Source organism: Salmo salar, chromosome 12 (assembly GCF_965601325.2).
Source record: "Salmo salar chromosome 12, fSalSal1, whole genome shotgun sequence".
NCBI lineage: Eukaryota > Metazoa > Chordata > Actinopteri > Salmoniformes > Salmonidae > Salmo > Salmo salar.
In genome coordinates this window covers 76,772,573-76,799,240 of record NC_138302.1, presented here as the reverse complement: position 1 = coordinate 76,799,240, position 26,668 = coordinate 76,772,573, and the positions used below count along the sequence as shown (strand labels likewise).

The following is a 26,668-nucleotide window of genomic DNA, read 5'->3' as shown; positions in this document are numbered from 1 at the left end:
AACTGGTTGTAGGAGCCTATACATGTGCTGCATTCAACCATTTACCAAGTCGGGAAGTTTCCGAGTTTGCTAGTTCCGACTGGCACATGAACGCTGCATTAGACAATCGAGGTTAATAAATAGCAATATACTAATAATAGTAAAGGTCGAAATTGTGCATTAAATTTGGCAAGCAACTGTATTCTTACACATTTATAAACGAGGCTATAAAGTAATGACAGTTTATAATCTACTTATAAACCTATATATTAAGTATGTAGGCCTATAATATGTTTCAGTTTAGTATTTCACATGCTGACAATGAACTCGACTGATTTAAGGTTTGAATTAAATATTTTGAGTAGTCTAAATGCAACAGTGAAATTGGTCGACAGGCGGCACTCACGATCCAGCTCTTCATGTTATGGTGCCATTATTTATAGGGTGGTTTCTCGCCATCGTGGTGGGATATCAACCGCTATTCTCAGCCCTCAAAACAGAGCTAGCTGGTGCATAGGCTTATAAAACGATTGTCAAGAGCGACAGGATGACACAGACATGTGTTTTGCTACAGAAGCTTAAATAGAACCCGAAGTAAGTGTATTCCTTTAACTCTTTGTATCAATTGTCTATTTTTGGAATATCAATAGTTCATCGTGTGCAGGCTATTTAGAAAAATATCAACATAAAATCTCCTTGCAATTGGCTGCATTGTCAGGAAAATCGGTGCAATTAAACATGCCACTAGCACCAGATGCGTATTGCTTATCGCTTTCCATCTCTTTAAAGCAATATTACCCTATAAATGTAGCTGTGGTAGAAGATTTTGTGATTGCAGATTCTTGTCGGTAGAACTCGCAATCTTCCCAACTTTCCAACACTTTATTGAGCATCAATACAACAATAGCAGTACCCTCCATAAGGGTGACGTTTTTTTATTAAACCAATACAACACTAAATCACATATCTAGGCCTAAACCAGTTTCATTCATTTTGGTTGATATCCTATGCTGTTGGATGTTCATTTTGATTACAAAAAGGTCAACTAGCAGTGAGTGCTCAGCTATAGTAATATTAATGTTAGAATTCACAACACAAATGATCTCCAGAAAATAATTGTCAGAAGGTACCAATAAAGCTGAAAAGGTGGAGAATACACTGACAGACAGACCGAATGATTGAAATATTTGTTCTATCAATAAATTTGGATTGAGCATTCTGCAATTTACTCAATCTGGCTGACAATTAATGTATACACTGTGATGCACAATACCTAAATTTGTTGGACACGCTCATCTTTTACAGGTAAACAGAAAAAAGGAAAACATATGGCAAGCCTTTGTTCTTTTCAGGTTTTCTTCTTGTCAGTCATTGTTCCGTAGACATGGCCATTGTACCAGTGATGTAAAGCACATGGATTATCTTTCAAGTTGATTTGTGATTGAGTTGGCATTAATAGGGTGGAATGTTTAGCCTATGCTAAGGAGAGGATGATATCTCATCTACAATTGAGCACTTCAAATTTTTCCTGTAGGGGCGGCAGGTAGCCTAGTGGTTAGAGCGTTGGGCCAGTAACCGAAAGGTTGCTAGATTGAATGACCGAGCTGACAAGGTAAAAATCTGTCATTCTGCCCCTGAACAAGGCAGTTAACCCACTGTTCCTAGGCTGTCATTGGAAATAAGAATTTGTTCTTAACTGAATTGCCTAGTTAAATAGAAAAATGTGCCTTATCTCATGACAGAATTAAAAACTCTTAGTAGTATGGCTTATGGAGCCTTTATAAGCACAGCAGGCATACAATCTTATCAGCTCCTCAACAAGGCAGTGGTTGTTTGGAGGGGAAAGAATGCCAGTGCTAGAGACATTTCAACATAAAACATATCACCATAGATATCATGTACACAGTGTACAGCATACCCTAGGATAAAGCCAAAACCTAGAGTTCTTCAAAGTAAAAGATTCAAACAGGCCAGTTGGACCACAACATTGATTGAGCTGAATTGAATCCTTCTCCTCCCATTACATTTTGGATGGGTCAAGGTAATCTGTTTGGGGGAATGTGTCTGAGGTCAGTGTTTTCCCAGAATGGAGGAGCCTGTGTCACTGAGCCCAGAGCAACAAAAAAAGAAGCAAAGCAAAGAAATAAAGTCTCACACTCTAATTATGATCCCAAACCCTGACTTCACGAACATTATTAAACCTAATCCCAGCTCCATTCAAACAGATCGAACCCTGTACAGGGACCCAGTTTTCATCTCTTAGTGGTCAGCTACAGAGCTGGCAGGTGAAACAGGAATCATCTGCCTCTGTCTTTGATACAGATTGGTATTCCAACCGGGATACTTTTCTCCTTGACACCCCTCCTTTTCTCTGGCACCCCTCCTTTTCTCTGGCACCCCTCCTTTTCTCTGCCCATCCTGAGACTGCTCTGCTTCTTCACCTGCAGGCTGGCTAGTCTGCTGCTGATTGGTGGGTCCGGCCACTTCTGAGCTTTACTTAGACGATAGGCCTAGGCCTGCATCTGTGGCACGGTAAAACCTCTCCTCTCCTCAGAGGCCAGCCTAGCAGCTTTATGTGAGCTCAACTACAGCATATTGTATACTAATGCTGTAGGACTTGCGTTGTCTGTTTTAATAGCATAAAGTAACAAGGCTCATTTGCACACAGTTTCAAGACTTTATGAAATACCATTTTATTTCAAGAACATGTAACAATACATTTGCCAAACTCTCTTCTTTAGAAAACTGTAAACCTTGTTTAAAAAACATTTATATTGGCTTTGTTATGGCTGTTAAATCTCTGTACTACTGCCCACAATCCCATTAACGCTCCCATTAAAGCGACCTTGACCACAGCACAGGGGAGGGACAGAGGTGGGTCAGTGGAGGGATAGGGGTGGGACTGCGGAGGAAAAGTGGAGGGACAGGGGTGGGGGGTGTAATAATAGATGAAGGCTGGCTGCTCAGGGCCCATGGGGCCGTGTTAGGACTACACTACAACAAAACCACTACTTCTGTTCACTGTGAATGTCTAAGTTGAAACCTACCAACTTTCCACATCCTTTGCTGCACTTTAAATCAAACTCATCTCCAACTTTCATAAACACTGATTTCTCCTTATTTTACAGACTCCCTCTAGTTTGGGTCGTGGTATGTGATAACACTACAGCGATAGAGAGAAAGCATCATGAAGGTGACAATCCTGCTCATCTGCTCCTGCCTGGTCTGGGGAGGCCTGGGGAAGCCACAGTTTCCTGGTAATACACACACCTGTCAATAAATGTAATGTCTCTTAACAGCATCCAGCTGTTTGACTGAAATCCACCAGGAAGAGCTCAGAGGGGACACATACTAACACAGATCTATTTCATTCCCTCTTCTCGCTGAAGTGTGCACTTGTTCACTCCCGTTCATATATTTGAAAGGAAAGGGACAGGTTTAGGAAATGCAGTGGAAAGATCCTTTAGCACATGCTGAAACCGATCCAATGCTCCTATAGTCCTTGAGGAGGAGTGAATGAGTGCACACTTCAGGAAGAAGGGTAGAAACTAAATTGGGCTTTGATTTATTGGAGATGTGACACATGCAGAAGTCTTCAACTGCTCTTATTAAGGAAGTGCCACTTATCTGTTGTTTATGGCATCCTGTTTAGGATAACACGGCTTGTTAGGGTTATAACTGTCAGTCTATTGACCCCACTGAACATAATTCACACTGCATTTACAATACGATGGCTAGTGAACCTCCATTTTCTCTGTTCTCTCTACAAAATGACCATAATCATTTAGCTCCTGAAACATTATGTACAAATCAGGAGAGGTTCACAAAATGGATTCAAAATGGATTCCAGATGTGTAATATTTGTCCCTAAACAGTTATAAGATTAGGTTCCTTCTTATCATAACATCATTAATGTATGTGCTGGTGTATAGTAGGCAACGTGATTTCAGAAATAAGAAGCTTACATGCTGGAGATGTCCAAGGTCATATGGTTGGCAGTGGCAGACCCTACAGAACATGTCATTATCAACACAGTACATGTGTATGTGCTTATGGTCATCCTGTTGGTCCCTTGATATTATCGTCCATACTTGTTCATATTATATGTCATGCTGAGACTTAAAACCAGTAAAGAAATAAGTTACTCACAAAGGAACTTTGAAGTTGTCTGGCAGTAAAACATTAATTAGAAAGGTTATAACTGGGTTATGAAATACAAGTGAATAAGGAAGTGATTAATGCCAATGTTCTGTACATTACCTTGGAAATAATAGACAACGTATCTTTTCTGTGTTAATCAAGTTTTTGTCCATCAAAAAATGCTTCTCGGGATGAACCTCAACGTGTATTCCGTTTAATTGGGGCATATTCCGTCCCACTTGTCCCAGTACTTTCGCAGGTGTTACAGATCACTTCTACTGGCCTCTTTCCCTCCTCATTTAAAACTAAAACTCTACCTCCGTGTTGCAGACCAAGAGAAAGATCCCCTGTTCTGGAATACATGGGCCCAGCGTACTTTGAAGAATGCCCTCACACTTCAGAAGCTCAATCAAAACACTGCAAAGAACCTCATCCTCTTCCTTGGTGATGGTAAGCCGTGATTACAGGAGCCTTTTTCATTCCATGAGTCTGTGCCATACTGTATGATGAAGTGAAGTCTTAACTCTATGAGCTTATGTGCAGCATACAGATGTAATATTTGTATACATTTCCAGATGATCTTTCCTAGTGGTTGTAGAAAACTAGTATTTTGATGATAAGTATATCCTCCTCATCAAACACAGTCGTGTCCATCAAAACATTCTGGAGGATTGACGCAATCCAGTCAGAAGTAAATAGTATGTTTCAGGTTTTCTAAATCGAATGTTGAATATGGGAGCCATCGAGCATTAAACAAACATGCTGCCAGTGCCAATGGATAACAAGGCTTCTGCTTAACATTATGTTATGTAGTGACCCATTAAACTGTCCCCCCCAAAGGATCTTAACTGTCTATGTTTTACATGCAGCAGCATACAATGTACCTTACTCTATCATGTATGACAACCATGCTTAAAACAATCATGCTGGATAAAGTGAAAGGTCACGTCAGTTCACATCCTCCACAAAAACATCCATTTTGATACCCATATAAAAACACAGGAAAAATAGATAGTCACCTCTAAAAATACAAATTTTGTTGACTTGTGAAAAGGCAGATCTAAAGTAAAAGCTCTTTTGACAGGGTTCCTTACCACCAAATGTAGAGTTGTCTGTTCAGTGGGTAGAGCAGCTGCTGTGAAAAGTGACCACAGAGCCATGTTAACCAGATAGAAACCCAAAAGGTGTTAATGCATGAGATGGAAAGGCTTTCTATCCCTTATTTAAAATCACACCATAACAGACTGAGCACTGCTTTGCTTTTGTTGTGTAGGAATGGGCATTCCCACAGTGACGGCAGCACGAATACTGAAGGGGCAGCTGAGCAGACAGAGTGGGGAAGAGACCCAGCTGGAGATGGACAAGTTCCCCTTTGTTGCGCTTTCCAAGGTCTGACCTGATCTGTTATCATATAGAAAAGCTATAGAATAGCATGCATTATTGATCTGGAAGTAATGAATGGATTACCAAGAGCAGGACCAATATACCTGGTCACATACTGTCTATGTCATACGATAATAATGTGTTATTATGTTACACACTTGGCAAGAAGCCACACATCATAGAACTGTCTTTATAGTTAAGGGAGCAGCACATTCCACACATGATTGATCACATGTGTCAATAATTGTGTAAGAGTTTAGAATGTAAAAGAAATGACACAATCTGAGCGTTTAAAGGTGATGCTTGGAGGTGTGGATAACACCAACATGGCATGCAGAACAATGTCTCCTACTACAATTCTATATAATTCACACATTACTGTCCTGTCTCTGTAGACATATAACACCAATGCCCAGGTGGCAGACAGTGCGGGTACAGCCACAGCATACCTCTGTGGGGTGAAGGCCAACGAGGGAACGGTGGGTGTGAGTGCAGCTGCCGTCCGCTCCCAGTGCAACTCCACACAGGGCAACGAGGTCACCTCCATCCTCAGATGGGCCAAGGAAGCCGGTACTGTCTCATTATAACTCATGTTTTTTCACAGTACCTTTCCACACCAGATCTACTAAGCCTTATTTGGCCAACCTGAGATAAGCAGTAGAGACACACCATGATAACATTGTAATCGTAGGCATGCATGGATCTCAATGGGGAGTTTATAGCTACAGATGTATTTTCTCAAAAGCAGAGTCTCCCTAGCAGGCCCCAATGACTTAGAGACATGGCAAGAATGAAAACAAGACTTCTGGAGTAGAGGTCAGGGGTCAGAGAGGATCAGGGATCCAACAAACAAGAAAATACAGAAATTGTTTTCTCATATTTCTCAAATGACTGAAAAATGTATTGATACTCTGTTCAAGTTCAACTAGAATTAGCAGATTCTTTGGAGCTAATCGTTGTCTTCAGATCTGGCAGACTATTGCACAGAATCCTAGTAGCAGGTTCAAAACTGTTTGTGTGTTTGTTACCCAGGCAAGTCAGTGGGAATAGTCACGACAACGCGTGTGAATCATGCCACCCCCAGTGCAGCCTATGCCCACTGTGTGGACAGGGACTGGTACTCCGATGGAGAGATGCCCGCTGAGGCAGTACAGGCAGGCTGCAAGGACATCGCCAGGCAGCTCTTTGAGAACATTCCCAACATCGATGTGAGTCACAGCATATACACGATATATACAAAAGTATGTGGACACTCCTTCAAATGATTGGATTCGGCTATTTCAGCCACACCCGTTGCTTACAGGTGTATAAAATCGAGCACACAGTCATGCAATATCCATAGACAAACATTGGCAGTAGAATGGCCTTACTGAAGAGCTCAGTGACTTTCAACGTGGCACCGTCATAGGAAGCAACCTTTCCAACAAGTCAGCTCATCAAATTTCCGCTCTGTTTAAGCTGCCACGTCAACTATAAGGGCTGTTCCTGTGAAGTGAAAACGCCTCGGAGCAACAACAGCTCAGCCGCAAAGTGGTAGACCCCACAAGCTCACAGAACGCGAGTACTGAAGCACATAGCGCGTAAAAATCATCTGTTCTCTGTTGCAAAACGGTTACGTGAATTAAGTTATCAATGTTCTTAAACCGAACTTCAATGAAACTTCTGTCTGACCCCCCAGAGTGTGTAAGATTCTGGTTAAATGACGCAGACGGAGAACCAGCCCACAATGGTGAAAACATTTATTTATGAGAGCTCTGAAAATCCTTACAATGTACAAAGCCTTTTATATTAACACACACACACACACACACACACACACACACACACACACACACACACACACACACACACACACACACACACACACACACACACACACACACGCACACACACACACACACACACCAGTAGAGAACCCCACCACGCTTTAGGCGGCTGTAATTTTCCACAGTACACATACATTCCTTATCAACCTTGCTACCTGTCTTCTAATCTCCTGCCCACTAGCCGTTCCCAGGCCGTTGTTACTCTCCCTAACTTAGGGAGGCCTCTTCTCCTGTTTCTTTCCCAAGGTCGTCTTCTCAACTCTGCCCTGCTCATTTTAACAGTGTCTTATTCACACACAGTATTGGAATATAGTTTTTAACCCATTATTATAGCCTTATTTCGAATACATTTCAACAGGTTATAGGATTTCTGAGTGAAATCATTTAGTCAAACCTTTAATCATATAATTTCCATTACAATCCACCCGATTGACTAAATATTTCACATACACTATAACACATCTATTTTTATTGGATTCAGAAATGTCACACAAAATCTAACTAATTCGGTAATGTTACACAAAATCAAACTAATTCAGAAATGTCACACAAAATCAAACTAATTCAGAACATCAAAGAAAACAAATGCATATACTGTCACAAAATCAAAGTAATTCAGAATATCAAGGAAAACAAATGCATTGTCACGACTCCTACCATAGGTAGCTCCCCCTCCTGTTCGGGTGGCGCTCGGCGGTCGTCGTCGCCGGCCTACTAGCTGCCACTGATTCCCTTTTCCCCTTTTTGTTGATTGTGTGCACCTGTTTTTGGTTTGGGCTGATTAGCTGGGCTATTTTAGCCAGGAGGCCCGCCTGTTCTGTGTGCGGGATTGTTTGGTACTGTATTGCTGGTGTATGCACGCTCATTTGTATTTTTGAAGTGCGAGTGCGTATGTTGCGGCGACCTGTTTTTGTCCCATGTGTTTGGGCACGTTGGTTTTGGTATGCGCTCTAGTTCGCTGTTGGGGCGGCTTGTGTTTTGCCGTTGTGTGTTAAATAAATAACACTACCCTGCATTCTCTGCCTCCTGCTCCTGACTCTGCACCCACTACGCCCTAGTGTTACATACATATACTGTCAACACATACTTATTAATGACTGTTCTATCGTAACACTTCGGATCATGATTTATGTTATGACCTTTACTTAAAGACACAGTCTTCCTAAACTCTAAAGATGGTCTCCTCTAACATGGGCTCCTCATAATTGAATGAATCCTCCACCAGGCTCGGCGGTAAGTTTTTGTCGTCCCACTGATCTGAACTTGGAATCGGTCCGTATCTCACCATCTGCTCCGTTATCGATCTCTCCAGAACCCTGGAAATGAGACCTCTCGCACACGGGACCAAACAACAACCACACAACACAAACACACTCATACAGGTGAAAGCAGCCCACACCACAATGATTACAACATTTTTCCATTTTCCAAAGGCACTATTGAACCACCCCGTGAGTGCAGTGTCCACCCCGGAGTTTTCTGCTAACTCTTGAGCTAAATTGTTTAGACCGGCCAGGGCCTTGGTCACTGATCCATCTGGAGCTGTGTTATCGTCGATGAAAGTACAGCAATGAACCTAATCATTCTACCTACACTGCCCTCTTCTGCCAATAACATATCGAGAGTCAGTCTATTTTACCAGGTCATGAGGGAGGTGGCAGATAATTGGTCAGAGAACCTCTTTACTGCATCCCCGGTTTCATTCATGAATCTCTGTTGATTATAAAATATGTTATTAATCCAATCCACATTTTTATTTATTGTCAACCACCAAAATAATGTAGTGTTAAAGCCTTCACATATTTGATTCATAGCTTTGTATTCATCTGGAACTTCCCTGAGGATGCCAATAGCATCCATCTAGACAAAGCTACTCCCATACTGGTCAGAACTCCTCCTGTGCCTACTTTAGCCTCCTATAACTGGCCTCTGATGACTAATTCGAACTGGTTGGACCAATAACCCCAGGGCGCAAGTTCCTAACCACCCTTTGTGGTAATTTCTGTCGTATGCGTCCTTTGCGGGTACTAGCCCACCCTACATCAGTTATAGGTGCTGTGAGGTTAAGAATTTTCAACCGGTACTTTCAAACCTAAGTCAGTCACATTAACGATTACCTTTCAGCCATTAAAATCGTCTAAGTTTTCTGTGCCATTCTTGTATCTATAACACTGGTACTCATCAGGAGTTAAGGTGAACCGAGGTGGGTTGGCTGAGTACTTCAATCCGGCCAACCCGAATTCCTGTACAGTTGTCTGCTTCCCCAGGAAATTGTTTAATGTTTACCTTATACCTACATCCTGATCTTTTTTGATTCCTCATTCTGTACGTCACTCATCAGTGTATTATATAGTTTATCTTTTACTTCTTCCCAATGACAACGGTATCGTATGATTAGTACCGGAAGGTGGTGGATTTGAATGTATCAGAAAGCTTAACAAAACTATGATGCAGCTCAGAGTCCCTACTCCTCCCAAAAACCGCCAACGCTCTCCTGCCCTTAGTCTCTCTACTAGGTACCACCCCATACTCACACCTCTAGGAGCACACACGGTGATGAACGGTCGGGATAGGAAATCTTGGTTAAGGAGGTAACCCCCGGACCCTGTTGGTACTCGGTTCTTCTCCTAACTCTGTGTGTGTGATCAGCAGTGCTCATATGTGTACATACCTCCTTGCAGTGGATAACATGGACCCAAGTGACTCTCTCAGCTTTTCTAATGGCAAAGGCAGTGGTTTAACAGAACCTGGTATGGGCCTTCCCAACGGGGCTGCTTCCGGTCTTTTCTCCTGAGGGAATGTATCCACACCCAGTCTCCTGGTTGGATTGAGTGAATCACCTTCTCCTGTAATTCACCTGTTGGACATTCACCAGGAACGCGCACGCCGGCCAGGCACACGCACAACTGTGATTAATTTGCACTGTTCCTGCGAAATAAAATAAACTCACCCTGCAATTCACTTTACTGAACTGACATTGTTTCACGTAATGGAAAAAGATTATAAGGCTAGAATACATTCCCTTTCCTGTTCAATCCACTGGTGTTACTAAATAATCAAACCAAGAATCAATAACCAGAAACTATCACAGAGCTTTTACGATTCAACTATCCAAACCTGAATCGCTTTACAGACAATATATATATCCCCGCGAGCTCGCATCCCACGCTCTGCTTTACCTCTATCGTAAGATTAAACATATGTTACAACTTTCTCCTGTCTTTCGGCTTCACACTTATGAAATGTCTATGACCTTAAATGTACCATGTAAATCGCCAAATTTATAAAATACTTAATACAACTCCCTTCAAATAAGAAAAAAAACAACATTTTGCTCGGTACTATTCTATCGCAATCACCTATCCGCTCATTATAATTCATTAGATTTCGGTAACTGTCTCTTCAATTTAAACTAAACAAGCCATCAAAACGTTTGGTTTATATCTTAAACAACCACTAACAACCGTATCTTTCCAGGCAAAACATACCAACAGTTGAATGGCAATCAGCAACCCACATTTTAATCCACTGATGCATAGGCTGAGGATCGAACCCGAGCCTCCCGCATGGCAGGCGAGACTTCTACCACAGAACCACCAACGCACTATTGAACTGATGGACACTCCTCGCAAATAACCCTATTTATCAATGTCTGTAGTCGTAAAATTAGGCACGTACTATTGATACAATTTCCAGAACATAGCCCTAATGTAAATGTCTAAGCCTTTCTCCTGCGACTGTTGACTCTGCCTCTCTCTTTTTCTACACTTGCCTTCTTCTTCGGGCATCAGACAGCCACACCCTGGCTATGTCTAACCCTCGACATGCTGTTTCCCTGTCTTGTCCCCACATACCTTATGCATCTTTCTTACCATTATCCCAACTTTTCCACATCCAAACTTCCATCAAATTCATTCTTCCTTCTCCACATTGGACCAAAATAAATATTTATTTTATAACATTTAACTCCATGTATCGCTCATCTCCCGTTAATTCCTGCACCTCCTTTGAGGATTTGCCACCCATGGTTATTCAATAACTATTTGTTATTAGGTTGCACAATCTATGTGTGTTTCTATAATATGTTATTATCCTTAATCTATGTGTGTGTACTTTTACTCTGTTTCAATTTAAACCTTCTATGTCTCTCACAATCTATGTGTTTTAGAATAATTATTCGTATGGATCCTGACATATTGTTTATCTCTCACTCATATACGACCATAAGTTATACTTGTTTCCCGGTCCTTTCTCGCAATTGTTTATATCTCACATGTATATGACCATAAGTTATACTTGTTTCCCGGTTGTTTCTCGCGACTGTTGACTGAACAATATTTTCACCTCCCACGCGAACCCAGAATAATCATTCTATCTCTCTCGAAACTTTATCTATAGAGTTGTTTAATCGGACACTAGGTCGCATACTTATGCAATTATAAGCTACTTTCCAGGGGTCGTAAAGCCCTAGTTAATGGCCTATTTATCTATTGCTTCATGTAACTGTTGACAATAATATCTCGTATCTCACTCCGCTATATTAGGTCTCCCTTCTTCCATAGAATAGTCAGACCAAGTTTTGCGCCGTTTTAGGTCTCAACTACCCTCCCCGCTAATATACTCTAGATCAGTTATCCGTTAGATCTCAGTACATTAGCCCGCCTAATGTATATTGACCAGTTTAACCGTTAGGCCTCAGCATTAGATAGTTTACTTTGGTAGTGGCCACAGATACCTGGGGTCATTACGGACCCCACCTTGCCTAGGATGGCTCTACACCCAATTCCTCTCTTCCAATTGCATAGAATACTGCCTATATCAGGGTTCTCTATACCATATTCTGAAGACAGGTCACCAGGTGCATGCCCTACCGGGAACGGATATTTTGGCGTTTAACACCTAGATTACACTAACTTCCTTCTCCACTCCATGCAATCATACAGGTATTATTCCCCAAATCCGCATAAATAAAGATTTACTGACCTTTGTCTTGTAGGCTGGGAAAAGCAATGTAGGTTGGATTCTGTCACCGTCCCTGTCTACCTTAGATATTTACCGGCCTGTTATGGAACCCCAATTTCAGGGGACAGGTCTTTGATTCACGAGTCAATGACCCGCCCGTGCACGGTTTTCGGCGTGTTACCTTAGGAAGACAGGGACAGATTTTGGATCCCGGCTCAAAGGACCAATTATTACGTGAATTAAGTTATCAATGTTCTTAAACCGAACTTCAATGAAACTACTCAGTCTGCCCCCCCAGAGTGTGTAAGATTCTGGTTAAATGACGCAGACAGAGAACCAGCCCACAATGGTCAAAACGTTTATTTATGAGAGCTCTGAAAATCCTTACAATGTACAAAGCCTTTTATATTAACACACACACATACCATTAGAGAACTCCACCCCACTTTAGGTGGCTGTATTTTTCCACAGTACACATACATTCCTTATCAACCTTGCTACCTGTCTTCTAATCTCCTGCCCACTAGCCGTTCCCAGGCCGTTGTTACTCTCCCTAACTTAGGGAGGCCTCTTCTCCTGTTTCTTTCCCAAGGTCGTCTTCTCAACTCTGCCCTGCTCATTTTAACAGTGTCTTATTCACACACAGTATTGGAATATAGTTTTTAACCCATTATTATAGCCTTATTTCGAATATATTTCAACAGGTTATAGGGTTTCTGAGTGAAATCATTTAGTCAAACCTTTAATCATATAATTTCCATTACAAAAACTCACTACTGTGTCCCAAAATGTCTCTGGAAGCAACGTCAGCACGATAACTGTTCGTCGCAATGCCAAGCATCGGCTGGAGGGGTGTAAAGATCGCTGCCATTGGACACTGGAGCAGTGGAAACACCTTACCTGGAATGATAAATCACGCTTCTGGCAGTCAGACGGATGACTCTGGGTTTAGTAGATGCCAGGAGAACGCTACCTGCCCCAATTGACAGTGCCAACTGTAAAGTTTGGTGGAGGAGGAATAATTGTCTGGAGCTGTTTTTCTTAGTTCCAATGAAGGGAAATCTTAACGCTACAGCATATAATGACATTATAGACGATTCTGTGCTTCCAACTTTGTGGCAACAACTTGGGGAAGGTACTTTCCTGTTTCAGCATGACAATGCCCCCGTGCACAAAGCGAGGTCCATACAGAAATGGTTTGTCGAGATCGGTGTAGAAGAACTTGACTGGCCTGCACAGAGCCCTGACCTCAACCCCATCGAACACCTTTGGGATGAATTGGAACGCAGACTGCGAGCCAGGCCTCATCACCCAACATCAGTGCCGACCTCACTAATGATCTTGTGGCTGAATGGAAGCAGGTCCCACCAGCAATGTTCCAACATCTTCCCAGAAGAGTGGAGGCTGTTATAACAGCAAAGGGTGACCAACTCCATATTAATGCTATGATTTTGGAATGATATGTTCAACGAGCAGTTGTCCACATACTCTTGGTCATGTAGTGTATATAATATGGATCCTGATATTACAGAAAATATCCAGTAATCATGCTAAAAAGAGAGCATTTTTATAAGCAACAGCTATTGTTGAAAACAATGATTGCTCTTTATTCTGTATACATTGTTCAGACAGTAATGTTGAGGAACTTGCACCTGTAATGTAACTACTCACAGATAATTCCTCTCCTCATTATTCTTGCCATGGATTAAGGTTGCATGGCGGGAACCCGGTTATTGAGATTTATTGGGATTTTTTGCCCAAAACCACTCCCTTTTCCCAGGATAAATAACTTTGAAAAACCTGTAAATTATAATAAATTATTTATATGAACAGCATGGCGTGAAATGGAACTATAAAATTATATGCAATGTCTAAATCTGGCTTCTCTACGGCCTGAATACTTATGTAAATGTGATATTTCAGTTTTAAATGTGTTATTAATTTGCAAAAAAAAAAATGCTTTTGCTTTGTCGTTTTGGGGTATTGTGTGTAGATTGATTAGGGGATTAAACTATTTAATCCATTTTAGAATAAGGCTGTAAAAGTGAAGGGGTCGGAATACTTTCCGAATGCACTGTATATACAAGTCCTAGCCTACTTGTTTCATGTAATACTTTCAATGCAGTATTAGACTTATATTTAGCTAATTAATGATGGGTAATGCATAATAAGCTTCTAATTTATAGCCTCTGTCTCTTGCACAATACGGACGCACCTGTGCTCCGCTGGCCTCTCTCCTTAAACAACGTTCCTTAGCTCTTGGAGTCCCATGCAGGAAAAGCTAAACTAGAATAGCTTGCTGGACATTCTTTTTTTGTTGTTGCATTTCTTATACCAATAGACTATTCGAAGAGGGATGCAAGCTCTGGTTTGCTGAATGTTAAATACAGCAGCCAATAGAATTCACGGGTAGTTTGAAAGAAGAGTGAACGTGGTAGGCTACAGCAGTTATTTATTTAGAACCATAACCATTCGATCTTCGTGATGAGAAGTGAAAGCCTTCTGCATCTAATTGTAGTCCTATATTATTCAAAGTTGTAATTAGAATGATGAAGTTATGAACAACAAAATGTATTTAATTCAGCCTACCTGTTGAATGCGAGGAAGGAATGAAGCAACAAGAGAGAAAGAGGAGGTTGGCTAATAACATTAGGGGAAATACTATGAAAGGTACTGTATGCATCAGTCTACTAATTATATACAACAAACATATAAACGCAACATGCAACAATTTCAAAGATTTTACTGAGTAACAGTTCATAATAAGGAAATCAGTCAATTGAAATTAATTAATTAGGCCCTAATCTGTGGATTTCACATGACTGGCAGGGGTGCAGGCAGGGGTGCAGCCATGGGTGGGCCTGGGAGGGCATATTGTAGGCCCACCCACTTGGCAGCCAGGCCTAGCCAATCAGAATGAGTTTTTACCCACAAAAGGGCTTTATTACAGACCCCCCCAGACGATCCCACAGGTGAAGAACCCGGATGTGGAGTTCCCAGGCTGGTGTGGTTACACATCATGGTCTGCAGTTTTGAAGCCTGTTGGACGTACTGCCAAATTCTCTAAAGCGACGTTGGAGCCAGCTTATGGTAGAAAAATGAACATTAAATTATCTGGCAACAGGTCTGCAGTCAGCATGCCAATTGCACGCTCCCTCAAAACTTGAGACATTTGTGGCATTGGGTTGTGTGACAAAACGGCGCATTTTAAAATGGCCTTTTATTGTCCCCAGCACAAGGTGCACTTGTGTAATGATCATACTGTTTAATCAGCTTCTTGATATACCACCTCTGTCAGGTGGATGGATTATCTTGGCAAAGGAGAAATGCTCACTAACATGGAAATAAACAAATTTGTGCACAAACAGAGAAATAAACTTTTTGTGCGTACGGAGAATTTCTGGGATTTTTTATTTCAGCTCATGAAACATGGGACCAACACTTTACATGTTGTGTTTATATTTTTGTTCAGTGTACAAATAGGCCCTAAGAATATTTCAAAATTAAAATCGAATTCGCTAGCCTGAACGATGCGTAATTACAGTCCATATAATGCAGTATAATACAATACACACTCAAAAAGATTAGCCTACTGGAGCTAGTTTAATTTATTCACCCAAGAGAGCATATAGCTAGCTACATCTATGGGCTTTTATGTTTTTCTGTCGTGCATAATGTACAGTAGACTATATCATACAGTATGTAGGCAATTGGATGACAGGACAATCATTTGGGCTTTTTTGGCCTTGGGCTCATTAAATGTCTTTAATGTATGGCTCATCAGGCTCAGGTAGCATCAGGCTTGAATTTTCGATCAAAGCTCTAATCAAATCCAGACAGGCCTATTTATATGTTTTTCAGTGACACTTCCGGTTTTGGCGGGAAAATACCGGGTTACCCGGTAGAAAAGTGATTTGTTCTCGGGATTGAACATTTGTAAAATACCAGGAAAATATTTAACCCTACCGGGGATGTCCATAGAGAGAAATCAAATGTTGTATCTCTGTGGTGGATGTCTAGGTGATTATGGGAGGAGGGAGGAAGTACATGTTCCCCAAAAACCAGTCAGATGTGGAGTATCCTGGAGAGAAGAAACACTTCGGTACCCGCATCGATAGAAGGAACTTGGTGGAGGAGTGGAATAACCGAATGAAAAACAAGGTCAGCTGCTCTGTCTTAGTTCTTCTCTCACTGCTCTTCTACCATGTTTCTTCCTTTCTTCCGTCCTCCTCTTTTCAACATTTTTCTTATCAAGAATATTTGAATAGCTTTAGGTTGTCACAGGGTTAGATCAATGCCATATGATGTATTGTTTTATCTATTAAATAAACAGAACGCCCACTATGTATGGAACAAGAAGGAACTTTTATCGCTAAACCCTAATAGTGTGGATTACCTTTTGGGTGAGTTATTTTTTTAAATTGTTAGCTCTTTATTGATTTCATGACCTGCCTGTTTCATCTTTTCTATTCATGTTAACCACTGATCATCTTCTCTACCTATTTTGCAATATATTAAACCCTGCTTTCTGTGTTAACACAGGTCTGTTTGAGCCTGGAGATCTTCCCTATGACCTGGAGAGAAACAATGAGACAGATCCTTCACTGACAGAGATGGTGGAGGTGGCCATCAAGATCCTGAAGAAAAACCCCAGTGGATTCTACCTGCTGGTGGAGGGTGATTGTTGTGTTACATTTACTCTGGCACCAGTAAATACTGTATCTGTTGCATAAGGTTAATAATGTATATAATGTTGAATGTGAAGTTGTACAGCTGAGGCTGCTTTGCCAGTGCTGATGCTAGATTTTCTCATCTGCCTGAGAGAGAGAGGTTAACCAGGCTGTGCGTTGGCAGGAGGGCGCATTGACCACGGACATCACGAGGGTAAAGCCAAGCAGGCCCTGCACGAGGCAGTGGAGATGGACCGGGCCATTGGCCACGCCGGCCTCATGACCAGCATATATGACACAATGACTGTCGTCACTGCTGACCATTCTCACATGTTCAACTTCGGAGGCTACACTCCAAGAGGGAACACAATTTTTGGTGAGCAGTGGATGATTTTGCATGTCGCTACACTCAGTCATCAGTCACTTGGATGTTGTGGATGTTGTGATTAATGGTTTGTGATGGAGGTGGTTCATTATTTTCCTCTCTGTCTATAGGACTGGCTCCCATGTTGAGTGATGTGGACCAGAAGCCCTTCACCGCCATCTTATATGGGAACGGACCAGGGTTCAAAGTAGTCAATGGTCTGAGAGAGAACGTCTCCACCCTTGACTATGGTAAGTGAAATCTTATCATCAATGGAGTATTGCCATTTTGACAGTCCTCTGTCATAGAGAACACCACTTGGTCTTTGGCATGCCAGAAAATCATCCATCTGATCTCTTTCTCCTTCCCTTTTCCTACCTCCACCCCTTCCCTTCCTTCCCTCTCTTCAGAGGAAAATAACTACAAGGCCCAGTCTGCAGTGCCGCTGAGTATGGAGACTCATGGAGGAGAGGATGTGGCTGTGTTTGCTAAGGGCCCCATGGCTCACCTGCTGCACGGTGTCCACGAACAGAACTACATTCCCCATGTCATGGCTTATGCTGCCTGCATTGGCCAGAACAGAGACCACTGCATGTCATCCAGTGGAGCCTCTAGTCTCAGCGCTGCTCTGCCCAGCCTGACAGCTCTCCTCACACTCATCCGCCTCCTCTGCTGACCTTTCACCCCAACCCCCCTCCTGCACTACCCCACCCCTCCTCTCTGTATATATGTATTACTCCCACACCTTTTTTATAGTGTGGATATAATGCAGATTAGATTCTTTCTCTATTGTTGATTTTTTTTTTATTATTCTGTACAGTTGAATGACTTTGGGACCAATGTAAGGGCATTTCAAGTGGAACCGACAGCGTGTTAACTACTTTGCAGATATGGAACCGACAGACAATCATAATATCAGTCAACAATATCAAAATCCCAGGTAATGCTACAAAACCAACTTTATAAGAGGTTTTAAAAATAGGTTATATTTGACTCAACATTCCATGATGTACATTGAGGCATTGTTGGCAGAATAGATGGATGCAGTTCAATGCATGATTAACATAATTCACCAATACATTTGGTGTAAATACATTATCATTCTGCATGAACTGTTTCATTATCAATGACTCAATATTTTGGACAAAAACTGACGAATGTAACTAAGGCTGGGATTGTCAATACAATCAAACTAGCAAGGGAAATGATCACAAGTCAGACATAATGTGGCTAATATGCTAGCGTATCTATTTATGTAGCTAGCTAAAAACACAGAGCCTAGCGTTAGCTAGCTAGCTGCTAGGAGGACGTCATGAGTGAGTGAGGACGTTGGTGAGGATGTTCACCGACTTTTTCCCCTCATATAATTTTTTGGTGGCTACACAGCTAGAAATGCATGTGTCATTTGGTTAGCTAGCAATAAATGTGAATCGCTTTGATTGGTAGCTATGCTGAATGCGTTCGCAAATTCACTCTGGCTAGCCATCTACTCCGATTTCAGAGTGCTCTGAGTGTGCCAGAGCGCTGAATAACTGATGAATTTACGAACACGCAAGACCTGCTGAATATTACATTTACATTACATTTAAGTCATTTAGCAGACGCTCTTATCCAGAGCGACTTACAAATTGGTGCATTCACCTTATGATATCCAGTGGAACAACCACTTTACAATAGTGCATCTAAATCTTTTAAGGGGGGGGGGGGGGGGGTTAGAAGGATTACTTTATCCTATCCTAGGTATTCCTTAAAGAGGTGGGGTTTCAGGTGTCTCCGGAAGGTGGTGATTGACTCCGCTGTCCTGGCGTCGTGAGGGAGCTTGTTCCACCATTGGGGTGCCAGAGCAGCGAACAGTTTTGACTGGGCTGAGCGGGAACTGTGCTTCCTCAGAGGTAGGGGGGGCAGCAGGCCAGAGGTGGATGAACGCAGTGCCCTTGTTTGGGTGTAGGGCCTGATCAGAGCCTGAAGGTATGGAGGTGCCGTTCCCTTCACAGCTCCGTAGGCAATCACCATGGTCTTGTAGCGGATGCGAGCTTCAAATGGAAGCCAGTGGAGAGAGCGGAGGAGCGGGGTGACGTGAGAGAACTTGGGAAGGTTGAACACCAGACGGGCTGTGGCGTTCTGGATGAGTTGTAGGGGTTTAATGGCACAGGCAGGGACCCCAGCCAACAGCGAGTTGCAGTAATCCAGACAGGAGATGACAAGTGCCTGGATTAGGACCTGCGCCGCTTCCTGTGTGAGGCAGGGTCGTACTCTGCGAATGTTGTAGAGCATGAACCTACAGGATCGGGTCACCGCCTTGATGTTAGTGGAGAACGACAGGGTGTTGTCCAGGATCACGCCAAGGTTCTTAGCACTCTGGGAGGAGGACACAAGGGAGTTGTCAACCGTGATGGCGAGATCATGGAACAGGCAGTCCTTCCCCGGGAGGAAGAGCAGCTCTGTCTTGCCGAGGTTCAGCTTGAGATTATGACTATTAATTAATATTAATTAATATTAATTAATTAATTATTAATAATGACTATTATGAATATGACCGGTGTCAGTAACCGTAGGCAAAAAAAGTTATAGTTATTCACGAATGCTCTATATAACATGTAAACAGCTTAACCAGCTCTGCTCGGCGAGTAAAATTGTCAGTGAGGTGTTCTCTCATTTGTGTCTGGTAGTAGCTAGCTAGCAAACTTATCAACTTTGGCCAGTTAGCTTGGGTGCTTGGTTGGGACAACGCATGCATTGTTAGGCAAGCTGCAGAAGGACGAGCAGGCTATTCCCCATCGTTTATCAGTGCAATTTTGATGGCCAACTAGCAGAAATATTTTAGAGGGTTGTTGTTGCTGTGCATATAGGGAAAGACAGCCTACCTTTTTATGGTTGTTTGATCAATAGGACTGTAAAGTTCCCAAATGTAAGTGGACTCCTGTGGTATTTAGCTACATTTTAGCAGAAATCCATTCAAGTGTATTTTGTGGCTTTTGCAGAATGCGTTCTATCTAAAGTTGCGCTGTTGCAACTGCCTGTAAACACACAGTCCAGTTCAAAGTGAATGATGGCAGGCCCTTGTGGCAAATGGCTTGTTTGCATATAGGCCTACTGTACCTCTGATTGGCTATGGCGCACCGGTCTGCATAGACTCCGGTTCTGGATGAGACATGTTTTTATTAGGTTTTATTTACTGCAGTGTTTATTATTTGTCCAAACACACGGCCGCTTTCCCACTCTATATTGCTATACTATTTTCACAAATACCTTAGTATATGTAATTCTCAAATATTCTAAGAATTTATGAAAACATGAAAATGACCGTATCTAAGTCCTCACTTGTCAGAAAATGTATAAAATAAGTTATTCTTGCTGGGGGTGCATATGAACAGATTTTAATAAGATTTCATGTTGCTGAAATGCTCTCAGAATATTGGTAATGTTCAATCAGATTTTGTGTTAGGGAAAATAAGAGGATATCACTTTATTTCTACTGTAACATATAGGATAGGTTGTGTTATTTTACTTTGGTATTGATCACTATTCAGGTAACACCAAAACTAGGTGAAGGAATCTGTCATATCAGTTGGTTTAAGAGAAGGGTATATCTCTGAATTTATATCAATCATTGTATGGGAAAAATACCCTCCCGGTATTAATGACAAAGCAATGTTGCTGCCCACCTATATATTTGTTGTTTGTCAATTCCATGACTATGGATCAGGCAACTTTTCAAGGAAGCCAGTTCTTTTCCTAAATTAGAAACCTAATGTAACGTTCACCTAGTTTTGAATATGAATATATTAAAACAGTATATACAAACACTAAACAGAATTTACTTCATAAGCTCGCATCAGATTCCCTAAACAATCGTGTAAACGTTACAATAAGGAAATTAGATGCTATTTTGTATGTTTGGTTTAAACAAACAAACCAAAACAATTAATTCCATGTCCTTTGTACATACTTCACGAAAGCACTGTCAGAATGTCATAGAAATAAGTTAGCCAATAAAGGAAGCCCTGTTGGTTTTTCTGAAAATGTTCTGTTTACATTATTGGTGTGTGTACTGTAAATGGTAGATAATGTGTCAGTTTGTCAGGAACTGATTTTGGTTGCACTTTCAATAAGCATTATCCATTTTTCATATTGGAATTATTCAAATACCTTGTCAAAAGGAATATTTGAACTATAAAAAAAATTGTGCAGTTGGTAGTGGATTGAAAGAAGAAACAGAAAATGTAGAATAGCTAGAATGTTATGTTCAAACAAACCCATACTCAGCATTTGATATATGTGGTTTGTGTGGAATGTGAATAGCCCTTGGGGACTCATGGCTAGAGCATGAACATGGAGGATAAGCTAAGATGGTTATGAAATATAGTCCACACACTCTGGAGCATTCTTGATATGGGTGCTGCACATTTTGCCTGCTTGGAATCTGGGCTCTGTGGGGTCTGTGTCTGGTGTCTTTCCCTTACAAATCAAATCAAATTTTATTGGTCACATACACATGGTTAGCAGATGTTAATGCGAGTGTGGCGAAATGCTTGTGCTTCTAGTTCCGACAGTGCAGTAATATCTAAGAAGTAATCTAACAGATTCACAACGACTACACACAAATGTAAAGGGATGAATATGTACGTATAATATATGTACATATAAATATATGGATGAGTGATGGCCGTACGGCATATGCAAGATGCAGTAGATGGTATAGAATACAGTATATACATATGAGATGAGTAATGTAGCATATGTAGACATTATTAAAGTGGCGTTATTTAAAGAGACTAGTGATACCTTTATTAAATCTATTTATAAAATGTATTTAAGTGGCAAGAGATTTGAGTCTGTATGTAGACAGCAGCCACTCTATGTTAGTGATGGCTGTTTAACAGTCTGATGGCCTTGAGATAGAAGCTGTTTTTCTGTCTCTCGGTCCCATCTTTGATGCACTTGTACTGACCTCGCCTTCTGGATGATAGCGGGGTGAACAGGCAGTGGCTCGGGTGGTTGTTGTCCTTGATTATCTTTTTGGCCTTCCTGTGACATCGGATGCTGTAGGTGTCCTGGAGGGCAGGTAGTTTACCCCCCGTGATGTGACAGGATGCTCTCGATTGTGCATCTGTAAAAGTTTGTGTGTGTTTTAGGTGACAAGCCACATTTCTTCAGCCTCCTGAGGTTGAAGACTGTTGCACCTTCCTCACCACGCTGTCTGTGTGGGTGGACCATTTCAGTTGGTCTGTGATGTGTACGCCGAGGAACTTAAAACTTTCCACCTTCACCACTACTGTCCCGTCGATGTGGATGGGGGGATGCTCCCTCTGCAGTTTCCTGAAGTCCACGATCATCTCCTTTGTTTTGTTGACATTGAGTGAGAGGTTATTTTCCTGACACCACACTCCGAGGGCCCCCACCTCCTCCCTTGTAGGCTTTCTCGTAGTTGTTGGTAATCAAGCCTTCTCACTGCGGGAGAGGCTGTACTCTGATCATCTCATCTTCCACCAGCCAAGATAAGACAGCAATCTATCTGATGATATTTCTGTAATCTTGTCTTATCCTTTCTTTGAATAATTGGGGGGATTTAACAGTTTTAAGATTTAAAAACACACTTTTAACTGCCTCCCCTACTTATTCATTTGCTTTTTTAAAGTACAGTAATAAAAAAAAGTCTAGAATATATGGTTTCTTCTGTAATGCACATACCTTGCCTTGAGGCCAGTTTCACCAACTGTTTTCATTTCCTGCTCCATCTCAAACAAGGTTAATCATGAACCAACTAGGCTGATAGTAGAGTTGTTGGTTTTCTTTACATTGTTATTTATACTGTACCTCCCCACCAATCACAGCACCAGTACTGTCTTCCCAACAGGAGAGGATCACTTTTCTCAGTTAGCACTAAAGGAGACCACAGCAATCCTGTAGTCACAGTCTTTGGATTAATCCGGAATGTGAAATGTGGGATTTGGATTCTCGAGAAAGCATTCCAGAATTTTGATGGATTCCTATTGTTTCCCTGACCACAACTCGATCTGGTTATAAACATGTGATCTATCATCCAATCAGAAAGTTCCCCTCCCTGCTACTCCCTCTAAAATATTTGTTTCAACACCTCTTCTGGAAATCACTATTTTATTTGCTTTTTGTAAAATCATTGGCATGGTACAAATATTATATTAGTTGTGGATTGTTCGCCAGATGTTACATTTGATATTTTAGTCATTTATCAGACACTCTTATGCAGAGCGACTTGAGTTCATACATTTTCATACTTTTTTCGTACTGGTCCCACATGGGAATCGAACACACAACCCTGGCATTGCAAGCACCATGGTCTACCAACTGAGGATGTGAAATGTGGGTTTTTGGATTCTCAAGAACACTTAGTGAGTCACTTTTGAGTTGTGGATTGTTTAAACTAAGCCCTAATTTATGTGCTCTGTCACCTGGAGCTGAATAGCAAATGGTCCAGGCACACAAGGAAAGCACAAAGAACAATTCCCAAGGACTAGTCAGCCCTCCCACCTCTGAGGCGCAAAAATACAGTATCCAGAGGACTGACTATTGAATATGTGATACAATAACACTATAGTGTCTATGTTTGGTATCTATCTGAAACTTGTTCACTGAAGATAACTCTGATGCTATCTATGTGGAGGTATTATTTCTTTGCTAACTTATCTGTACAGGGTGAACTCTGAATTGCTCTATGCAACGGGTTTTATTGTCTTCTCAGGAATTCTGTCTTATTTATGTTGGCCTCATCCCCCACACAAACCTTTTGATGCTGTGACACCCAGTGGAGATTGGGCCTTGGTGGTTAGGTTACACTGTAAACTGGGTATCGTTTGATTGGTCAATGGTCATTGGTTTTGGTTGTGAAGGTTACACATTCAGATATTATAAATGGAATTACATGTCTTTGTTCTCACTATCATCCTGTATCCAGCCCATGGAGGAAGGTTGTACAGTGAGGGAAAAAAGTATTTGATCCCCTGCTGATTTTGGACGTTTGCACACTGACAAAGAAATGATCAGTCTATAATTTTAACAACAAAAAAATCCAGAAAAACGCATGTCAAAAATGTTATAAATTGATTTGAATTTTAATGAGGGAAATAAGTATTTGACCCCCTCTCAATCAGAAAGATTTCTGGCTCCCAGGTGTCTTTTATACAGGTAACGAGCTAAGATTAGGAGCACACTCTTAAAGGGAGTGCTCCTAATCTCAGCTTGTTACCTGTATAAAAGACACCTGTCCACAGAAGTAATCAATCAGATTCCAAGCTCTCCACCATGGCGAAGACCAAAGAGCTCTTCAAGGATGTCAGGGACAAGATTGTAGACCTACACAAGGCTGGAATGGGCTACAAGACCATCGCCAAGCAGCTTGGTGAGAAGGTGACAACAGTTGGTGCGATTATTCGCAAATGGAAGAAACACAAAAGAACTGTCAATCTCCCTCGGCCTGGGGCTCCATGCAAGATCTCACCTCGTGGAGTTGCAATGATCATGAGAACGGTGAGGAATCAGCCCAGAACTACACGGGAGGATCTTGTCAATGATCTCAAGGCAGCTGGGACCATAGTCACCAAGAAAACAATTGGTAACACACTACGCCGTGAAGGACTGAAATCCTGCAGCGCCCGCAAGGTCCCCGTGCTCAAGAAAGCACATATACATGCCCGTCTGAAGTTTGCCAATGAACATCTGAATGATTCAGAGGACAACTGGGTGAAAGTGTTGGGGTCAGATGAGACCAAAATGGAGCTCTTTGGCATCAACTCAACTCGCCGTGTTTGGAGGAGGAGGAATGCTGCCTATGACCCCAAGAACACCATTCCCACCGTCAAACATGGAGGTGGAAACATTATGCTTTGGGGGTGTTTTTCTGCTAAGGGGACAGGACAACTTCACCACATCAAAGGGACGATGGACGGGGCCATGCACCGTCAAATCTTGGGTGAGAACCTCCTTCCCTCAGCCAGGGCATTGAAAATGGGTCGTGGATGGGTATTCCAGCATGACAATGACCCAAAACACACGGCCAAGGCAACAAAGGAGTGGCTCAAGAAGAAGCACATTAAGGTCCTGGAGTGGCCTAGCCAGTCTCCAGACCTTAATCCCATAGAAAATCTGTGGAGGGAGCTGAAGGTTCGAGTTGCCAAACGTCAGCCTTCGAAACCTTAATGACTTGGAGAAGATCTGCAAAGAGGAGTGGGACAAAATCCCTCCTGAGATGTGTGCAAACTTGGTGGCCAACTACAAGAAACGTCTGACCTCTGTGATTGCCAACAAGGGTTTTGCTACCAAGTGCTAAGTAATGTTTTGCAGAGGGGTGAAATACTTATTTCCCTCATTAAAATGCAAATCATTTTATAACATTTTTGACATGCGTTTTTCTGGATTTTTTTGTTGTTATTCTGTCTCTCACTGTTCAAATCAACCTACCATTAAAATTATAGACTGATCATTTCTTTGTCAGTGGGCAAACGTACAAAATCAGCAGGGGATCAAATACTTTTCTCCCTCACTGTATTTGTAATTCAAGGCACACTTAACTAGCATGGCTACCATAGCCTTCTGCAGTGATACTCCATCCCATCTGATTTGTGCTATCATTTGTTTTTCACAGGACAATGACCAAAAACACACTTCCAGTCTGTGTAAGGGCTATTTGACGAAGAAGGAGAGTGATGGAGTGCTGCATCAGATGACCTGGCCTCCACAATCACCCGACCTCAACTCAATTGAGATGGTTTGGGATGAGTTGGACTGCAGAGTGAAGGAAAAGCAGCCAACAAGTGTTCAGCATATGTGAGAACTCCTTCAAGACTGTTGGAAAAGCATTCCAGGTGAATCTGGTTGAGAGAATGCCAAGAGTGTGCAAAGCTGTCATCAAGGCAAAGGGTGGCTAATATATTTTGATTTGTTTAGCACTTTTTTGGTTACTACATGATTCCATATGTGTTATTTCATAGTTTTGATGTCTTCACTATTATTCTACAATGTAGAAAATAGTAAAAATGAATTAAACCCCTTGAATGAGTAGGTGTGTCCACACTTTTGACTGGTACTGTACATATGAAATATCACCCCACTACAATTGTTCCCAATATGTTCTCATGTCCTGCATGTAAAATGTGGGTTTTTTAAACACCTCTCCTGGAAATCACAATTATATTTTCTCTTTGGAAAGTCATTGATGGTTAACATCTTATATAAGTTATGACTATTGAGTTGTGGCTTGTTCACCAGATGTCTCCCAATCATAAAGACCAGTAATTGTAAAATGTAACAGCCCCTGACCCTGCTTCACATCTCCAAGTCTGCCTTCTAAACATAAGCATGCCACAGCC

At 41.8% G+C, this 26,668-nt stretch overlaps 1 protein-coding gene across 2 annotated transcripts; it reads left to right on the top strand.

Moving 5' to 3' along the window:
* Nucleotides 1-424: 424 nt before the first annotated feature.
* LOC100286407 (alkaline phosphatase) lies at nt 425-26,358 on the top strand. 2 transcript variants are annotated; one of them, XR_014379795.1, is made up of 13 exons: nt 425-573; nt 3,108-3,236; nt 4,450-4,569; nt 5,393-5,508; nt 5,898-6,072; nt 6,535-6,710; nt 16,311-16,451; nt 16,624-16,693; nt 16,833-16,967; nt 17,145-17,336; nt 17,456-17,575; nt 17,735-18,264; nt 25,945-26,358. XR_014379795.1 is itself a non-coding variant. In XM_014133547.3 (12 exons), the coding sequence occupies exons 2-12, from the start codon at nt 3,167-3,169 to the stop codon at nt 17,998-18,000; spliced, it is 1,581 nt and encodes a 526-aa protein (XP_013989022.1). In that variant the 5' UTR covers nt 425-573; nt 3,108-3,166; the 3' UTR covers nt 18,001-21,347. The 2 variants fall into 2 exon arrangements, 1 of the variants encoding a protein (XP_013989022.1); XM_014133547.3 differs by lacking the exon at nt 25,945-26,358 and having other exon boundaries at nt 17,735-21,347.
* Nucleotides 26,359-26,668: the final 310 nt, after the last annotated feature.

What these genes read in the sequence shown, in the direction of transcription:
- LOC100286407 (XM_014133547.3), top strand. Translation starts at nt 3,167, where the DNA reads ATGAAGGTGACAATCCTGCTCATCTGCTCCTGCCTGGTCTGGGGAGGC. An exon ending in ATAACCGAATGAAAAACAAG is followed by an intron (nt 16,452 to 16,623) that starts GTCAGCTGCTCT and finishes TTAAATAAACAG; the next exon opens with AACGCCCACTATGTATGGAA. An exon ending in ATTCTACCTGCTGGTGGAGG is followed by an intron (nt 16,968 to 17,144) that starts GTGATTGTTGTG and finishes GTGCGTTGGCAG; the next exon opens with GAGGGCGCATTGACCACGGA.